This window comes from Dromiciops gliroides, chromosome 1 (genome assembly GCF_019393635.1).
Source record: "Dromiciops gliroides isolate mDroGli1 chromosome 1, mDroGli1.pri, whole genome shotgun sequence".
Classification (NCBI taxonomy): Eukaryota; Metazoa; Chordata; class Mammalia; order Microbiotheria; family Microbiotheriidae; genus Dromiciops; species Dromiciops gliroides.
In genome coordinates, this window is record NC_057861.1 from 631,970,129 (window position 1) to 631,987,577 (window position 17,449).

The following is a 17,449-nucleotide window of genomic DNA, read 5'->3' on the forward strand; positions in this document are numbered from 1 at the left end:
GCATGGGTGGTCCCCAGAGCAGAGGCCATCCCGTGGCAGCCTCTGCTCTGTGGGCCCATGCAGCTTCCTCCTGGCTCGGGGTGTTTGCTTGTCTCTACGGCACCATGACCCCATGGCTGTGTAGAAACGTCAGCTGTCCTGGAAAGATCTTGGGCCAGTTAGGAAAGCTCAATGACTGAGGCCCTGTGCAATGGGTTCTGGCTTGGACAGCTAACCAGATCAGCACGTTTCTTAGAAGGCCTGTGTGTGCAGCGCTAACTCCTTACTCGCTTCTGTTAAATAACTGCTCCCGGGAGCTGGAATCCATTCAGAAAAAGCTGCTTCAGCGACTTTCTGCTGATTTTTATTTATTTTTTTAATGTGCTCAAGTTGGTTTTACCTTTTGTTTTGGAAAGCAAATCATAGCCTTTCAGATGAGTCTTCCAATTCTTTGTTTTAAACTTCTTCCCTGTCAGCCTTTTCCTTAGGACTAAAATGATAGAGAAACCAGTGGACTCTGTGAGTTCTAGAGGATCGTGTATTGTAGACTCTGGTTCCACTTCACCTCTCTACCATACATGAGATTCCTAATGGATTCTGAAGGGCTCAGGAGGCTGGTTGAATTGACCATGACTCAGGTCTGCCTCCACGTTTTTGCCCCAGGATCACTCCCAAGAAGGGGTGGGGTGGGGGTGCCAGTCTACCGCTAACTGCATGTCATTGAGTTTGGCTAGTGTACCTGGGCCTTGTCTCCCCCTCGACCCCTGGGATGAGGCACACGTCTGTTGGTGCCCTGGTGAGGAATACAGGGTGATTCAGGGACATGGCCATAGTCCTGAGGTCTCCTTCCCCAGTTGCTTTGATGAACCTGGGCTAACCTGTCACTCCCTACCCATTACTTCAGTCACAGAAAAGATATTAGCACAGAAAGACCTTTCTCTTCCCTTGTGTTCCTCACTGGGTGATTGATTTGGGGGGGTGAGGCAATATTCATTGGGCTCATGAGTGAAGGAGAAGGGTTCAAGGACCTTCTAAGGGAAGGGAGGGTGTGCTGACCAAAGGCTGATCTGCCCTTTGAAGGTCACATCTGCTGGCTTTCTTATGACTGCCCAGCAGTTCTGTGGTAGGAAAAGGCTGACGCTTCTGCAGAGCAGAAGGGCCCCCCCTTTGGGCCGGTCCAGTCTCTGGCACTTACTTGTTTTGTTTGTTTCTTGGTAGAATCTGCAGTTGTCCTAGAAGAGGGAAGTCAAACTGAGGTGGACTTGAGAGAGACAGATTCGCCGTCCGAGTCTCAAGAGCTGGAGGACTTTGAAGCCATTGGCTGTCAGGCAACTGCAAGTGATGAGAGGTTTGGCAGACATCAGGATGTCTATAGCAGGGTGAGTTGTCAGGCTGTATTGGGTTGGGCCTTCAGGAGAATACCATACGTTCATTTCTGGGGTGTCTATAGTACTTCATCCAGCCTTGTCTTCTGCACAGCCAAAGTGAATCAGTTGTTCATTAGCAAGCCAGAGTATCACCCTTCCATCCTGTGGTGTTCAAATCCCAACTAGCTGATGATAGGGGCTGATGTGCAATCTCCCTGGCATTGTGTCAATTTGCTTATGACCACCTCCCTCAGTCCTCTCTGTAGCTGTTGTGTTAAGGCATTTGCCATCCAGAGAGGAATGCCTGTTTTGGGCAGCTGCTCCCTGCCTGGCCTTTTCATTCCCAGGTGGCAATTGATTTATTTTTAGTGAGGCAATTGGGGTTAAGTGAATTGCCCAGGGTCACACAGCTAGTAATTGTTAAGTGTCTGAGGTCGGATTTGAACTCAGGTCCTCCTGAATCCAGGGCCGGTGCTCTATCCACTGCGCAGGGCAATTAATTTTTGAGGAACACAATGTCAGCTCTCATCATTATTACATTCTCAGTGTTGTAAATGTGTCAGTAGCATGTGGGAAAGAGATGTTGGGAAAGGGTTAGGGTTTCATGATGAACTGAACCTTAGGCCAGGATGCTTGCCTCTAGGTTATTGGTTTTTCGGGACAGCTTTGGACAGTGATTTTGGAATAGGACCCTCTCCTTACAATAATTCCCCTCATTCCCAAGGGGACGGGAAATCATCTGCATCTCTGGCCCAGTCTCTTCCACAGATGGGTTTCAGTCCTAACTCCCCTTCTGCTCCTTTTCTGAAGGGTTATCTGGCACCTGGCACCTGCAGCACTGACCTTTGGTGCTTGGGCTCCAAGGCGATTTCCTGGCCCTCGTTTCATGCTGCTCTCCTAACTTGTACACCTTCAAATCCCCCACCACATGCACACACTTCAGTTGGCTCCTGCCTTTATGTTTGTCCCAGGGTGTCAGCCCAGTAGGGAAGAGTTCCCAGCCCAGACCATATGAGGGAGAGGGCCAAGGAGCTATCCTTCCCTCCTCTTTCCCCATGCCTTCAGCTTCCAGAAGGCATAAATCCCTTGGCAAAGGGGCCACCATGTTCCTTCTGAATTGAATGTAGCTAAAGCCATATTGAGGGCTTTTGAAGTAAATGTCCTTCCTAAAAATCTTCTTTTGGATGATTTCATTTAGTCCTCTTCCACTTCAAGTCAAGAAGAGAAATCCTTCCGCTCTGAAGAGCTCATGACGGGTGGGATTCCCATTGAGAGAGCTGTCTCTTCTGAAGACGGCAGGCCCATAGCGGAGCACTCCTTCCAGCCTTCTCAGCCCTTGAGCAAGTCCAGCTCTTCCCCCGAGCTACAGACCTTGCAGGATGTTCTCAAGGATGCTGAAGATAAAGGACACCTTGGGAGGCTGAGCACAGAAGTCAAAGCTAAGTCCCAGTCGGGGAATTTAGAAGGGGAAGGAGCCAACATCTGGCCAAGCCCAGGGGAGGAGAGCAGAGGCCTTAGTGCAGGCCGGCAAGAGGCTGCAGTGCCATCTTCCAGCTCACCACGTTCCCCAAGTGGCCTCCGGCCTCGGGGCTACACTATCTCTGACTCAGCCCCCTCAAGGAGGGGCAAGAAGATGGAAAAGGATGCCTTCAAGAGTCGAGCTGCCACTTCCAACACAGAGAAGGTGCCCGGGATAAACCCCAGGTGCTGTGCACATCTGACCAGTGCCCCTTCCTTTGTCTTTCTGGGCAAACCAGCTGCTCTGGTTCACTTTGTTTTAGCCTCATCTGCCATTCTGGCAGTCCACCGAGCACTGTAGGAAGCCCGGCTGCAACCTTCACGTGGCCTGGCCCTGGACTGCCCACCCCCAGCCCTGGGGAGCCCGAGCAAGCACAGTCTTAGGGGGAGAGGGCTTTCTACAGTCTGCATGTGAACATTTGGGCTTAGGGCTGTAGACCTGATACTGCTTCTTTCTATTTGAAGGGGCGAGAGGGGTGATCAGCAGCTTGGCTGTAGTGGGAGTTGGGGTGGACTAGAGGGTAGGGTTTAGAAGGGAGGTAGGCTCTCCCCTCAGTTGAGAGGCAGGTAGGGTGAGAGGCAGCCACATGCCCTCTGCCTTAGGGCTGTTGAGAGGGTTGTTCCTGAAGCCTTTGGCTAGCACAGTCTAGAAGTAGAACAGGGCCTCTGAAGGAATGGCAGGAAGAGGTCGTTAGCAGACTTTCAAAGGCTCATAGAGGATGGAGAACATTCTTTCAGGCTCCTAGAGAAAGTTGCTCCTAAGTTTCTGAAATGTGACCTCTGGTTCTCCAGTCTTTCTTGGGTCGTACCATGTCCTTTGAAGGTGGACACAATTGTGCCTTGGCCTTTCTCTAAAGGTTGCCATAGGAGATGAAAGCAGTCGCTTGGCTATTTCCTCGTGGGATGTGTGCAGAGGCTCTCCCAGCCTCCCCGCTCTATTGACGTGCCTTTCCTCCTTCTCTCTGTAGCTTTGTATTCCTGCAGCTCTACCATTCCCCTTTCTTTGGCGATGAGTCCAACAAGCCACTCCTCTTACCTCCTGAGGTAGGTGGGCATCCTTCTCTCTCCCCACAGCCCTGTCCTCCTGAAGGGAGGGGGAGGTCTAACTCTTCTACTGGTCAAACTTCCAGAGCTCCCCCTGCTCTGACTCAACTGGGGTGGGTCCCCTCAGACTCTCCTTACTTTTGGAAGTCATAGGACTTTAGCACTCGGGTTTAGCCATGGAAGGTGACAGGGTTCCCGATTTCTTGGCCCAGAGTGAAATAGGCTGGCCATCTGCACAAATGCTAGAGAGACAAGCAGAAACGCTACAGAGACCATCCTTCCTCTCCAGAAGAGGACCTTAGGGTTGTGACCAATCCCAAAGGAAGATAAACTCAGCGAACTAACTAGGCCTTGTGGCCGACCACAGTGACCCCATGACCTCTGCCTTCCAGGGTCCTAGCCAGCTAGTACTTCTTAGTCCCCACACCCATACTTGTCATCCCCCTCATTCTGCGGTCCTTGAGATGTCTGCCTGAACCTTTTTGTCCCTGCTGCCGAAGACTCAGTCTGTGGTTCCTAATGCCTCACTCCTGCCTGCTCGGTTGGGTCTGAGGGGTAGAAAGTCTAGGGAGAGATGAACTCTGTCTCCCCATTGGGCTTATTACAGACTGTCGTCTTGATTGCAGACATTTGAAAGGTCCGTACAGCTCCTAGATCAGCTTCCATCTTATGATACCCACAAGATTGCTGTCCTGTATGTGGGAGAAGGCCAGGTAAGATAGCCTGGACACCTGAAAACTGTTATGTAGGGAAGTAATAGCTACTGCCCTCTGGTGCCCCGGAGGGCACTTTGTCTGAGGACAGAAGGGCAAGCACTTCTCTCTCAGTGGGGAGGCTGGTGTCCATCCTGCCCTTGACCTGGCTGACACTCTGGTGGGAGGAGGGGATGTGAGAATACAGGTTTCTGCACACACGTGCTTTTTCATCTTAAGTATCTTCAGTTCCTTTTTATTCTTGACTGTGGGGTCCTGGTCCTGGTAGAATTCTTTGGTTAGCATTAAAATCCCTTCTTGTGACCACCCTGCCACCCTCTGTCCCCCACCCCATGTGGCCAAGATTGACAAAGAAAAATGAATTTCCTGTTAGCAGAGTGTGCAGGAGGTAGGAGGAGAGGTGGCCCCAAGGCCCAGCAAAGGCCTCAGTTCTAGGGGAGGCAGCCATGCTTGGTTTTGCTAAAAGCGCTACCACACAGCACTTCATTCCCCTGGTGTGTGGGCCAAGGTCCCCTCATCTTTATCTCCTCCAGAGCAACAGTGAGATCGCCATCTTATCCAATGAGCACGGCTCCTACAGGTACACGGAGTTCTTGACAGGCTTGGGGAAGCTCATTGAACTCAAAGACTGCCAGCCAGACAAGATCTACCTGGGAGGCCTAGATGTATGTGGTGAGGACGGACAGTTCACCTACTGCTGGCATGATGACATTATGCAAGGTAAGGAGCAGTTCTCTTCTTGGTGTCCTGCTTGGGGAGGTTGTCAGTGTCCGGCAGAGGACACTTTTTAAATAACAGCAGGATAAAACATTGGTTTCTTTCTAACCTATAACAATGGCCTTCTGTGCCCTGAGGCTGGGTTATGACAATGTCCTTGTGGGGATACACTTCTCAAGGCCTGCCCAGGCTCCTAGGTAGCTCCTGGTTGAGATGGATCAGGTGCTTAGAGGGTTGAGGGTAGGATGAGGCTGAAGGGTGCTCTGTAAGGGATGTTTTGTTGTCAAGGTCCCTGAAGGCCATGAATGCAGATTTGTTCTGCTCAGCCCCCAGGGCTGGTTTTGGGCAACATGATGGGTTTGGTACAGTGAATAGAGCCTGGGCCTGGGTTCATATCTGGCTTCAGATACTTACTCTGTGACCCTGTGCAAGTCATTTAACATCCATTTACCTCAGCTTCCTCAACTGGAAATGGAGATAATAATAGCATTCTCTCTCAAAGACGTTGTGAGATAGTATTTGTAAAGCACTTAGCACAGTACCTAGCACACAGTAGGTGCTCCATAAATGTGTATTCCCTTTCCTTCCTCTAAGGATCTCCTGGTAGGAAGGAATGCAGTCATGGTGCAGGGGAACCAGGCCACCTTATTCTCCTGTAGCCCCCATGTTGTGATGCTCCCAGTCAGGTGCCAGGCCCCTGATGTGCTTTGTCAAGGAAACAGCGTGGTATGGGACTCAGGCCTTTTGAAGTAGATGACTTGGTGATGCCACCTCCCCCAAGCATAATCTGTACCCAGCGGGGCAAATTGCCAAAGGTGGCAGCTCTGTTCAGGACTGGCACTGATCTGCAGGGGGAAGTATACAGAAAAAAGAAAATTGCCTTTCCTCCTGTTTCACCATTCCTGGAATAACAAGGTGCCCTCACTCTGCCCCCATGAGCACATCCCATTTACGTCAGGGTGAGAGGGCTGTATTCAAGTGTCAGCTGCACCAGTGAATGGTCACTGGCACCAGCATTGCTTGAAAGCAGGGAGTGGTATATATTGTGCTGGCTGAGCAGCCAGCTCATAAACCCTGCTTGCCTCCAGCCTGTCCTGCTGTCTGGTCTCAGTGTGTCCCCGGCTTCTGGTTCACAGCTATCTTTCACATCGCCACCCTGATGCCCACCAAAGACCTGGACAAATACCGCTGTGACAAGAAGAGGCATCTGGGCAATGACTTTGTCTCGATCATCTACAATGACTCTGGAGAAGACTTCAAGCTGGGCACCATCAAGGTAAAAATTCTCTTTGGAACATTGACTTTTCCCTCTTCCACATTTTCTTTCCCCCAGCTGCAGTAGACTCTTTGTTAGAGAATGGAAGCAGAAGGAATCAAGTCCCACTGGGCCATCTCCTTTTCCAAGGCCTGGCCTAGGCACAAAGTGTTTGGACTCGTTAGAGATGAGCAGTCCAGTGCCTGGGGCTGCCTGTTTGGGATGGCCGCCTCACATAGCCCCAGAAGAACCATGTTGTTTCTTCCCAGGGCCAGTTCAACTTTGTCCATGTGATCATCACTCCCCTGGATTACGAGTGCAACCTGGTCACACTGCAGTGTCGAAAAGGTAAAGGGCGCCTTCTTTGCTGGAAGGGGACTTGGGTAGCCTGACTTTTCCCATCCCATTTAGCTACAGGCTTGCTTTGGGCCTAGAACAGGTTGTTGAGAAAGACTGTGCCAGGCTTGCAGCTCTCTGTGCTATGAGACCAAAGCAATGTCTGGAAGCAGTTTAGGGGAGTTGTGTGGGAACTTCTCTGCAGACCCTAGTAAAAGGAACAACATTTAAATTGGCTTTATATGCCTGAGACCCAGGCAAGAGCTGGTAGTAGGGACCATGTGGGCTTGGCCAGATGAGCAGTGTTTGTAGTTTGTACCTGTCTTCCATCCACTTAGGGACCTCATGGAGTTCTGTGTAAGCCTTTGGATGTGAGAGCACGCTGAGACTTAAGATCTATGAAGCCTGGCTTCACAGTTACAGATCTCACACGTTTGCCTTTTCCTTTCTTAGATATGGAAGGCCTTGTGGATACCAGTGTGGCTAAAATTGTATCAGACCGAAACCTGCCCTTCGTTGCCCGCCAGATGGCACTGCACGCTAATGTGAGTGTTGCCCACTTCACCCTGGCTTCCACTTGGGGATCTGGGTACCCAGGAGCTGGTGGGTTTGAGAAAGAGGAATGAAATACAAAGACTGAACTGTGCCCAGTACCCAGATGGATCCAAATCAAGTGGTTCAGTCTTCCAGCTTAATGTTTCATCATAGTTCCCGTGCTAAGCAATTGACCATTTAACTTTCTTTCAAACCAGATGGCATCCCAAGTCCATCACAGCAGGTCAAACCCTACAGACATCTACCCTTCCAAGTGGATCGCCAGACTGCGCCACATCAAACGGCTCCGGCAGAGGGTAGGTGCGGAGCAGGGCAGAGAGAGAGACAGAGACCATGTGCTGTGAAGGGGCCCTTGTCTAGGCTAAAGGATGGAGCAGCTTAGTTCTGTGACTTGTTTTGATTTGTGAAATGATGTCTTTTGACCTGTTTGCTTTCAGGTGTGAGGTCAAAAGAGGACAAAAATTACAGACAGGGAGTAGTAACCATTAGGTCCTAAAAGCAAGTTTAAAACATGGCCTCAGCAGCTGGGTGGTGCAGTGGATAGAGCACCGGCCCTGGAGTCAGGAGGACCTGAGTTCAAATCTGGCCTCAGACACTTAACATTTACTAGCTGTGTGACCCTGGGCAAGTCACTTAACCCTAATTGCCTCACAAAAAAAACAAAAAAACATGGCCTCCATTAAAACTGGGGTGGGCAGAACATTGAGGATTTTCTTTGGGGGAAATGTCCTTCAGACTAGAGGTTTCCTTCTTGGAAGTGCCTAGGAGGGAGGGAGCCTGATATGAAACACACCTCTTTTCATTTCATTGTCATATTTTGCTAAGTACTAGCAGACCGGAGAAACATCAGATCCAGCCAGTTAATTTAGTGGCTCAGTAACAGATGTTTGAAACGCTGCTATGTAGGCCTTGTGGAACAGGGTGGAAAAGATGTGTGAAGAGGTAGGGGAATTCATGAACAGACACATCCTTTCTAGCCTGACTTGTTTCTCTTGTGTTTCTTAGATCCGAGAAGAAACCCAGTACCCCAACTCTGGCTTCCCCTTGATGCAGATGCATCCACCGGCTCACCCCAAGTCCCCGCCCCAGGCCCCAGCAGACTCCACCCCCACCTATGAGACAGGCCAGAGGAAACGGCTCATCTCTTCCGTGGATGACTTCACGGAGTTTGTGTGAGCCTTGGGGGACAAAAGCCTCTGCTCACTTCCCAAGGTAGTTCCTGAAACACTTTAGGATGGCAGTGACTTCACAGATTATGTCTCGATTGGCATTTGGGCTGTTGAGCCCCGAACTGGCTCACGTTCTCCTGGGAGATTAGTACAGACTCTCTGCCTAGAGAGCTGGCCCGGCCTGGCCCAGGACTACCAAAGCTGCTTACTTCTGACTGTATTGTTCACCAGCCCAACAACACAGTCAGAACTGTTTATAAATGTAGATGAAATAAAGTGTTTGGATGGTCTGGCCTTGGGGCCCGAGGAGGCCTGAGCTTTCCCCTTGCATGATAGCTTGTTCCGGGGTGTTGTGTGCCAGGTAGTTGAAGCAGATGGAGTCCCAGACAGTAATCACAAACAGAGGCAAGCATGTAGCAGTCCATAGTATTTATTTGACTTTGTCTTTTTTGTAATTGTGGGTTTATTAAAAAAAAAAAAAGGGAAATGTTTGTGGCTTGGTCATGGTCCCAACTAGAAAAGCAGTATATTGACTGCCCAGGCAGAGCTGGGCAGTGTTGCATCCTGGTAGGTAAGACACAACCAATAATAAATAAGAAACCATCTCTGGGGGCCTGCCTAGCTAGCCCTGGGTGGCCAGTCAGCATGAGGAGAGAATTTGACTTCTTACCTTGTTTCCCCCATAGTCCTTTCTCAGCTCCTTTCAGGCCTTTCCCTATGTGCTCCCAAGCAGCTCTGCAGCCTAAGGCTGCAGGGCACTTGTCCTATCTTTGCCACTCTGAGTGGTCTTTTGTGGTCCTCACCAGTGCTCATACCCCTCTTTCTTTCTGTCCCTCCCTCTCCCTCTCCCTCTCTCCCTCTCTCTCTCTCTCTCTCTCTCTCTCCTCCTGTCCCCCACCCCCACCCCCTTCCCCAGCCTTAGGGAGAAAGCACATGTTGTTGGCCTATGGCCCTTTTCTCTGTACAGTGCACCATGGGCATGGCTTTCTCTTAGAGGGATTTGCTTAACTGACAGCTGTTGCCTGTCTCTCTCACACTACCACACAAGCACACCATACACACCCACACACACCCCACCTAACTCCATCACACATCCTTTTGGCACTTATTGATCCTTGCCCCTCTCCCCAATCTGTGGCTAAAGCAAGGTTATGTCTGGGGGGCCTCCTACTCTAATTCCTTCCTCTCCCAATCATTTTGGGCAGGTGGGTAGGACAAATAAGCCTGTAAAAAAGGATCACCACACCCTCTTCCCTCCCTCCCAAGGCTGGACCTGGCCCCCCCAGGCCAGGTTATTGTGCAACAAGCAGAAGTTCCCTGTCCCAGCTCCTAGGCCTCTCATGAGAAACAGACCCCAGCCCTTGTTACCTGCTCCACACCCTGACCCCAGCTCACTGACCTGGGTCCTGCCCCTCTGGCCTCTGAGCTACTCCTCACCCTAGCCTGCTGGAAGCCCATGGCCCCGGCATAGGACCCCAGGAGCAGCCCAGCTCCCTAGGCCCCCAGCTCTGGGGCATCCACACACACCACTAACACTTTATATACAGCAAACTCAGTGAGGGCTATGCCCTCAGGAACATCACCTTAAATAATTGGTGGGAGGGGAGAGGCTCAACTACATGTGCTGTAGCTCTCCCCCCACCCCAGTGCTATGAAAATATAGCGACATACAAAAATATATACATTTTAACCCCGTATAAATTACTGACAATATACATATACATGGTGAGACAGTGGCTGGAATGTAAGTGTAGGGGGTGGCAATAACTTAGGGGGTGGGGAGGCAGGCTGGGGTGCCCTTAGTGTGAGAAGGTGCCTGCCACTGGGGAGGTGGGGCGGGCACAGCCCCGCTGTACCTGAGGGCCCAGGTAATAAATTAGGGTGTGAGGGGCTGAATCCTTAGCCCTCAAAGGCCCCAGCCTCCATCTGCTCTCTGCCTGCCTCCCGCTATCACTGCCATCACCACAGTGAGCCCCACTCCCCTACACGTGGCGGTCACACCTTTGGTTCTTACGTAGTTCACTTGTAGGCCTACAAAATCCAATACTGCTCTTCACCCCAGCCCTGTTCTGGAGTGTTGGGAATACTTGGGTCCCTGCCTGTTAAGACAGCCTCCATTAAAGTGCTGAGTTTTGGAGCCCCTCCACCCAGGGCTCTGATTCCTGGCCAGAGACCGTGCTAGGGATCTGGGTGTCGTCGTCTCTTCTTTCCCCATGACCCCCAGGACCAAGCACATCGCTGTCGGGGGGGTGGGGAAGGGGAAGCTAGGAGCCCTGGGTAAGAGAGCTTAATACTGAGAAGCATCCCTGCTTCAGTTCTAGGGGGCTGCAGCCAGGGACAAACCACAGCCTGCGTCCCGAGGGAAGGAACCGCTGGGCTGGAGGGGGGCCGAGGGAGGGACCCTAGGAAGTGGGGATTCCAGCTGTAGCCAGAACTGGACCAAAGGCTCCGGCTCCTCCCTGGTCAGGTCTCCCTCTAGGTGAGGCTGGGGTGGATCCTGTTCTTTGCCCTTATTGACGCCCTCACGAGAGGTGCGCCAGAGGAGGACTGGGCAGTTGCCATGCCAATCCCCCTGCTGGCCCGTGCAATCCTGGCTGGCAGAGTGGTCTGGGTCCCTAGGGGGGGGCCTGGGGAAGGCGAAGGGGTGGGAGGTCCAGGACCCCAGGGTGGGCTGGCCACATGGCCACTGGATCTCCGGCCTCGTAGCCCCTGCAGCTGCCGTTCTAACTGGTACACATCCTCTGTGGCCTGGTTAAGGCGGTCAAACTGGGCCAGCAGAGCCTCAAAGACTGAGAGGAGGCGAGAGGGCTCTGGCTCAGGGTCTCCCCTGGCCCCTGGCCGACCCATCAGCAGGCTCATCCCGTCCAGCTGACTGGAGGAGGTGGACGGGCGGGAGGTGTCTGAGCCGGCGCTTGGTGGGGACACGTCCTGAGATGATTTGGAATCACTTGATGAGCGTGACGGCAGCGGTTCCATCCCCTCAAACCGGACCTTGTGTCGAAACTAGGAATAATGCACAGGTAGGTCAGTCGGCCTAGTGCAAACAAGGGGAATCAGACCTGCTTAAAATTCTCCAAGTAAGACATAAATGACTCTTGATACGTCAGGCCTGCAGATCGGCTATCCCCTCCGAGGCCCCTGTCCTCCCCTGAGCTTCCCCTGGTCAGGGGCTCCGGCTCCTCGGCACTCACCTCCTTGACCTTGCTGAAACCCATCCAGAGGCGCAGGCGGCGCAGAAATAGCTCCACCATCTCATAGTCCTGCGGCTCCCAGGCTGGGCGGTAAAGCTCTCCCCTGAGGGCATGGTAGCGCCACCGCAGCACTATGGCCCCCAGCCGTAGAGCCCCCCACAGCTGCAACACCATGAGACTGGTGCACAGCAAGGGCGAGAGGCGCCAGGGCTCCGAGGGACACAGGTGGGGGTCCCCACCCGCCGGGCACAGCAGGAACAGGTCCCAGCCCATGCTCCGGAGGGAGTCGGAGCAGGAGGAAAAGAGCTGTGAGGAGAGAGGGGAGGTCAGTGGGGAGGGAGGCAGTGAGCCCAGGTGACAGAGGGTGAGGCCCAGTGTGGATAGGGAAAGGACAGGCCAGAAGAGGCAGAACGAGAGGCAGAGTTTTGGATACAGACAATGTGGGGATTTGTTTTGCTAAACTATTACTTGCTGGCTATAAAGTTGGAGGTGTTTTCTTCATTTGAGAGAATGGGAAAGAAACATCATGTAGTTAACTGAAGAAAGTAAAATAAAGTTTACATTTTTACAAAAGTGATGCTCAGGAAATCTTAATAATAATAGCTAACACCTAACATAGCACTTTTGTGCCAGGCACTGTACCAAGTGCTTTACAGTTATTGTCAATTGATCCTTACAACAACCCTGGGAGGTAGGGCCTATCATTATCCTCACTTTACAGTTGAGGAAACGGAGGCAAACAGGTTATATGACATGCCCAGGGTCACATAGCTAGAAGTATCCAAGATTGGATTTGAATTCAGGTCTTCCAGACTCCAGGCCCACTGTACCACCTAGGGAGTTAAGTTAATTCCCACAAACTCCCACTTTCCCATCCTGCCCCAGCTTCCAGGCACCAGGGTACAAGAACAACACCAAGGAAGCACCTGTCATCCTCAAGCCTCATCAGCTCTTTTGTTCCTACCTGGGGAGAGGTAGGTGACTCTCCTGTCTTAGGGATCCTGACTGGGAAAGGTGACTCACCATGAAGCCCAGTTGGGTGTAGGCTACAGCCAACACTAGGAGGGCCAGGCCAGCTGCCACCAGCTCTCTCACTGAGCGGTAGAGGGTTTTCCCAAACACTGACCACTGGCGGATGAAACGAAGTTGCTGGGCGGCCTGAGGACAAAGGCGAGCTGTCATCAAGTGTGAGAGAAGCCTCGGGGGGGGGGGGGGGAAGGAGACAGGGCTCATGGTGGGGACTCCCAGGGTCGTGAGGTCCGAGTGGGAACTTTTGGGGAGACACTGGCGAGGGAGATGGGGAGACCCACCTTGATCATCAGCAGGAAGAGCAGGGACGCAGCCAGACTGGCAAAGGCTGAGCTGAGCTGAGCCACTTGGTAGAAGCTGGTGAAGTGGTGGGGGCGGCGTTTCAGGTAACGGCCCCACTGCTGGTCAGCCAGGCTCAGCTGACTCAGGTGGATGAGCACGGTGGCTGTGGTCAAGAGGATCAGCAGCCACTGGCCCCAAGCCCCTGCACGAACTAGGTAGGCCTGACCCTCCTTCTGCATGGCCAGGGCCTCAGCCACCACGAAGTACACGACAAAGAGCATCAGGAAAACCTGGGGGCGGCAGGAGACAATCAGCTCACTGGAGGGGAGGCCCAGGTGAGCCAGGCAGAGCCCTGCAGGGACCAAGGGGGAGGGGAGCTGGGAGAGGATCAACACCAAGCAGACAGGAGAGGGAAGGGAAGCACCAAATGCGAGGGGGAAGGGAAGCACCGAGAGGGGCAGCTCAGGACTGACCATCATCAGCAACTGCAGGGTGACGCCTGCACTGAGCCGCTGCAGGGGGAAGGGCCGGACGCTGATGGCCGTCAGAGCGTGTCCGGACACCGGGAACTCGAGGCGCAGTGTGACTGCAGCGTGGAGCCCTACAGCCGGGCTGTACTGGGTGAGCTCAACGAACACCGCCCGGCTCCTGAGGACAGAGAAGCAGGGGCTCACCTCCCTGGCCCGGACTCTCCACCCCCACCACAATCAATGACAGAGGGAGGCCCCTAGGCTAGAGGCCAGTAAGAATGACTGGAACCTGAGCCAGTCCCTGTCCCACTGTGGGCCTCACTTCATCATCGTTAGCATTTAAAGTTCTACAAAGCTCTTCCCCTAAAACAACTCAGGGAGGTAGCAGCCAGCATTATCCTCATTTTACAATTGAGGAAACTGAGGCACACAGGGCATAAGTAGTTTGCCCAGGATCTAGCAAGTGTCTCAGGCTGGATTTCTACTCAGGGTCTTCCTGAATCCAACTCTGTGTAAAATGGGTAGGAAAACTCCCTTCTCTCCCAGGGATAGTGTGTGAATAAAAGGAGAGAAGAAATGATGAGAACTCCGAAAAGTAACCCAACACCGTTGCCCTTCCCTGGGCTCACATGTTGTCGATCCAATTATTCCGCTGTAGGAAGCCCAGCAGCTCTCGGCTCTCCTCCAGGCTGACTCCCAGTTCCTGGATGTAGCCACCACTGTCGTAGACAGAGAAGTAGCCCCAGTACCAGACCCTAGGGGATAGAGGGTGGCAATCAAGGAGTCTGCCTCCTAGGGTCAGGGTATAGCCCCAGCTGCCTCTTGAAGCCAGGGGGTGGAATGGTCCCAAGGTCTTGTCATAAATGCCATGCTATTTGTCCCTGAAAGATCCACAACCTCGAGGTGACATTTCCCAACTCAGGATAGGAGGACAGGAATTCAGGCCATCCCTCCGCAGATCTGAGCTCTCCGGGACCACAAGAGAGAAGCCAGCTCCTCGGGAGCAGGGACACAGCATAACTGAGCACTCGGTTTCGCAGCTAGCCTTGTTGTTTACGTGTGGGCGCCTGGACACGTGGGGGTCCCTCCAGCCCATCCTCCCTCCCCAGGTCTCCACAGAAAGTCATCGCCATGCCCGGCTTCTCACCCCGCCAAATCAGGCGCTGAGTAGGCCCAAGCCCTCGTCCCGTTTGGGGAGCTGTTCTCCCAGCCAACCTCATAATCCTTGGTGCTGAAGCTGCTGGATGTTGTGCACATTCTTCTTACTGTTCCCAGAGCATCTGGGCAGAGTGCTGAAATGCAGTCAGTCATTCAACAAGCATTTATTAAGTGTTTACTATGTACTAAACATGGGTGGCAAAAACAACAAACAAACCCCCAAGCCCTCTACTCTCAAGGAATTCCCATTCTGTCAGTTCCAGAAGGGATAATGGGAATGGTGAGGATGCTTTGGTGGGCAAGGGGGAGAGGGTGATGATGGTGACGCAGGGCTCTGAACAGGCGGAGGATAGGATAGGGGGAAGAAGTGAGCCAACAGGAAAGGATGGGCCAGGGAGAGAGAAGGGACCGCCATCTTCAACTCACCTTCCTGTAGCCGAACCTGCCGAAGTCGTGGGGGCCCCAGCTCCAGAGCAGATTGGTTCCCATGGACATAGGGGAGCAGGACCCGTGACATCCACCCCCAGAATTCATCTGACCTACTCCCCCCAGTCCAAAAAAATGAAAGTTACTCTTCCACCAACATCAGAGACAGTGACATCCCCTTATTCCTACCCCAAAGTCCAGGTCTAACCCCCTGGCAGTAAACCCTTTCCCAGGCCACACAGCTAGGCCTGATTTCTGATGACCCATCAAGTCATGCTCTAACCTCATGTGATGGTAGCAGTGACCAGTCCAGACACAATTCACCTTCATCCTAGTAACTGGTTCTGTGACCGAGCTTTTGGTTGGGGTCATTCATTTCCATAAGCAACACATAAATGAGAGCCAAATCCCTGGGCAGTTTGAATTTGGACTATAAAAGCTGCCTGGGACTAAAAAAATCCTAAAATGGGACTCTTGGTCTTTACAGAGATCTGACACTATATTTGGGGGATCTCAGGGGGACTGAGTTGGAATGGGGTTGGGCAGAGCTGCTTGGGTACACTCACAGACCTGAGATGTGGAAGCCTCATAGCTCATCATCAAAGAGCAACCCTGAGGTTTGGGGGAGCAGGAGGGAGATAAAAGGCAACTCACTCATGAGTAGTGATCTCTCCAAAGGTAACAGGAAAACTACACAGAATGCTAAAGTGTATAGGGATGACTTGAAGGTGGATGGGAAGAGAGATGAACACTTCCCCCTCAACCCTCACCAAAATCCTGCAACCTTTAAGATCCAGCTTGGAGTCAGGAAGATCTGAGTTCAAATGTGACCTCAGACACTTTCTAAGAGGTATGATCCTGGGAAAGTCACTTAACCCTATTTGCCTCAGTTTCTTCACCTGTAAAATTACCTGGAGAGGAAAATGGCAAACTGCTCCAGTATCTTTGCCGAGAAAACCCCAAATGGGGTCACAAAGAGTTGGATGCGGCTGAAACAACTAAACATGAAATGAGAAACTAATTTTCTTTTTTTTTTCTTTTCTTTTAAAAAAGTCTTTTTTTGTGGGGCAATGGGAGTTAAGTGACTTGCCCAGGGTCACACAACTGCTAAGTGTCAAGTGTCTGAGGCTGGATTTGAACTCAGGTCTTCCTGAATCCAAGGCTGGTGCTTTAAACACTATGCCACCTAGCTGCCCCGAGAACCTAATTTTCAAACATTACTCACTCCTTTCTTCCCTAAAAAACAAAAATCTACTGCCCACAGCTGGAAAGGGACACTAATCTCAGGAGAACCAGACAGTGGGGAAAAAATACTGAATCCTAAAGCAATTTGGGAAAGGAGACAGGTAATTGGTTAGAGACTGGGTATTCACGAGGTAAATTTCCCTTCTTTAGTAATGATAATAATAGGTAGCCCTTTAAGGTTTGCAAAGAACTTTACATATATCACAACAACCTTCTGAAGTAAGTGCCATTATTATCACCCTTTTACAGATGAGGAAACTGAAGCTCCGAGAGGTGACTTGCCCAGAGTCCCACAGTTTGTATCTAAGGCAGGATTTGAACACAGGTCTTCCTGACTCTTAAGTCAGTAACTCTATTTCACTACATTGTTCTGGTTTCTCTCAGGGCTAAGAGAAGAGCAACCACTGTGACACAGTGACTTTGAACTTGTAATAGAAAAAGTTAGACTAAAAGGTGTTTTTTTTTAAAGCCTCATCATTTTTTCTCTCCTCAAGTTCCAGAAACAACTGAGGTACAGCAATTCTCAATACTACAACTCAGAATTTCCATTGCTCAAGCAATCCATTAGCCTCGGCCTTCAGTAGCAGGGTTTACCAGCATGCACCACTATGGGCTGCTACTCTCCTCCTGTCTAAATTGCTCTCTTGCTTTCCAGATTATGGTAACAATGTCCTGCATGGTGATGTGACGTTGACTGGGCCAATCTCCAGTGACTTATGCCTGTATTATATTGGAAGGGGCCTGGCATACATTAGTCACTTAATAGATGCTTATTGATTAATTACTGCTTTCTACTCTGGTGAAAGAAACAAAAAGAAACTGCAGCTAAAGACAACTTGACATAAATCCTGGACCCTCACAATGAGGAAACAGGTACCCAAGGGGAAGGCAGGGGCTCTCCCCTAAGGGCATTCAAGGCAAGAACTCCTCCTCAGCAGATGTGTAGAGAGCACTGTGTATGGGGGAGAGTGACTCATCAGAATCCATGCTCTCAA

The 17,449-nt window shown here is 51.6% G+C and overlaps 2 protein-coding genes across 11 annotated transcripts in view; one reads left to right on the forward strand and one right to left on the reverse strand.

Annotated features, from left to right (window-relative positions):
* TSC2 (TSC complex subunit 2) overlaps positions 1-9,134 on the forward strand; it is a 58,313-nt gene extending 49,179 nt beyond the window's left edge. For 5 of the 10 annotated variants that reach the window (XM_043993395.1, XM_043993408.1, XM_043993404.1 and 2 more), the window contains exons 33-42: positions 1,198-1,358; positions 2,545-3,050; positions 3,833-3,908; positions 4,535-4,621; positions 5,155-5,341; positions 6,475-6,614; positions 6,863-6,941; positions 7,383-7,474; positions 7,682-7,780; positions 8,490-9,134. In XM_043993395.1, the coding sequence (XP_043849330.1) occupies positions 1,198-1,358; positions 2,545-3,050; positions 3,833-3,908; positions 4,535-4,621; positions 5,155-5,341; positions 6,475-6,614; positions 6,863-6,941; positions 7,383-7,474; positions 7,682-7,780; positions 8,490-8,660 (1,598 nt within the window). In that variant the 3' untranslated portion in view covers positions 8,661-9,134. The remainder of the gene's footprint in view (positions 1-1,197; positions 1,359-2,544; positions 3,051-3,832; positions 3,909-4,534; positions 4,622-5,154; positions 5,342-6,474; positions 6,615-6,862; positions 6,942-7,382; positions 7,475-7,681; positions 7,781-8,489) is intronic. The other 5 variants (XM_043993414.1, XM_043993417.1, XM_043993421.1 and 2 more) reach the window with 1 other exon arrangement.
* A 189-nt stretch (positions 9,135-9,323) lies between these two features.
* Positions 9,324-17,449, reverse strand: part of PKD1 (polycystin 1, transient receptor potential channel interacting) — a 119,790-nt gene continuing 111,664 nt past the window's right edge. Inside the window, exons 39-46 of the mRNA XM_043993391.1 lie at positions 15,210-15,322; positions 14,773-14,917; positions 14,255-14,380; positions 13,629-13,803; positions 13,155-13,445; positions 12,868-13,002; positions 11,845-12,150; positions 9,324-11,656 (exon numbers count right to left, since the gene is read on the reverse strand). Coding sequence (XP_043849326.1) covers positions 11,129-11,656; positions 11,845-12,150; positions 12,868-13,002; positions 13,155-13,445; positions 13,629-13,803; positions 14,255-14,380; positions 14,773-14,917; positions 15,210-15,322 — 1,819 coding nt within the window. The 3' untranslated portion in view covers positions 9,324-11,128. The remainder of the gene's footprint in view (positions 11,657-11,844; positions 12,151-12,867; positions 13,003-13,154; positions 13,446-13,628; positions 13,804-14,254; positions 14,381-14,772; positions 14,918-15,209; positions 15,323-17,449) is intronic.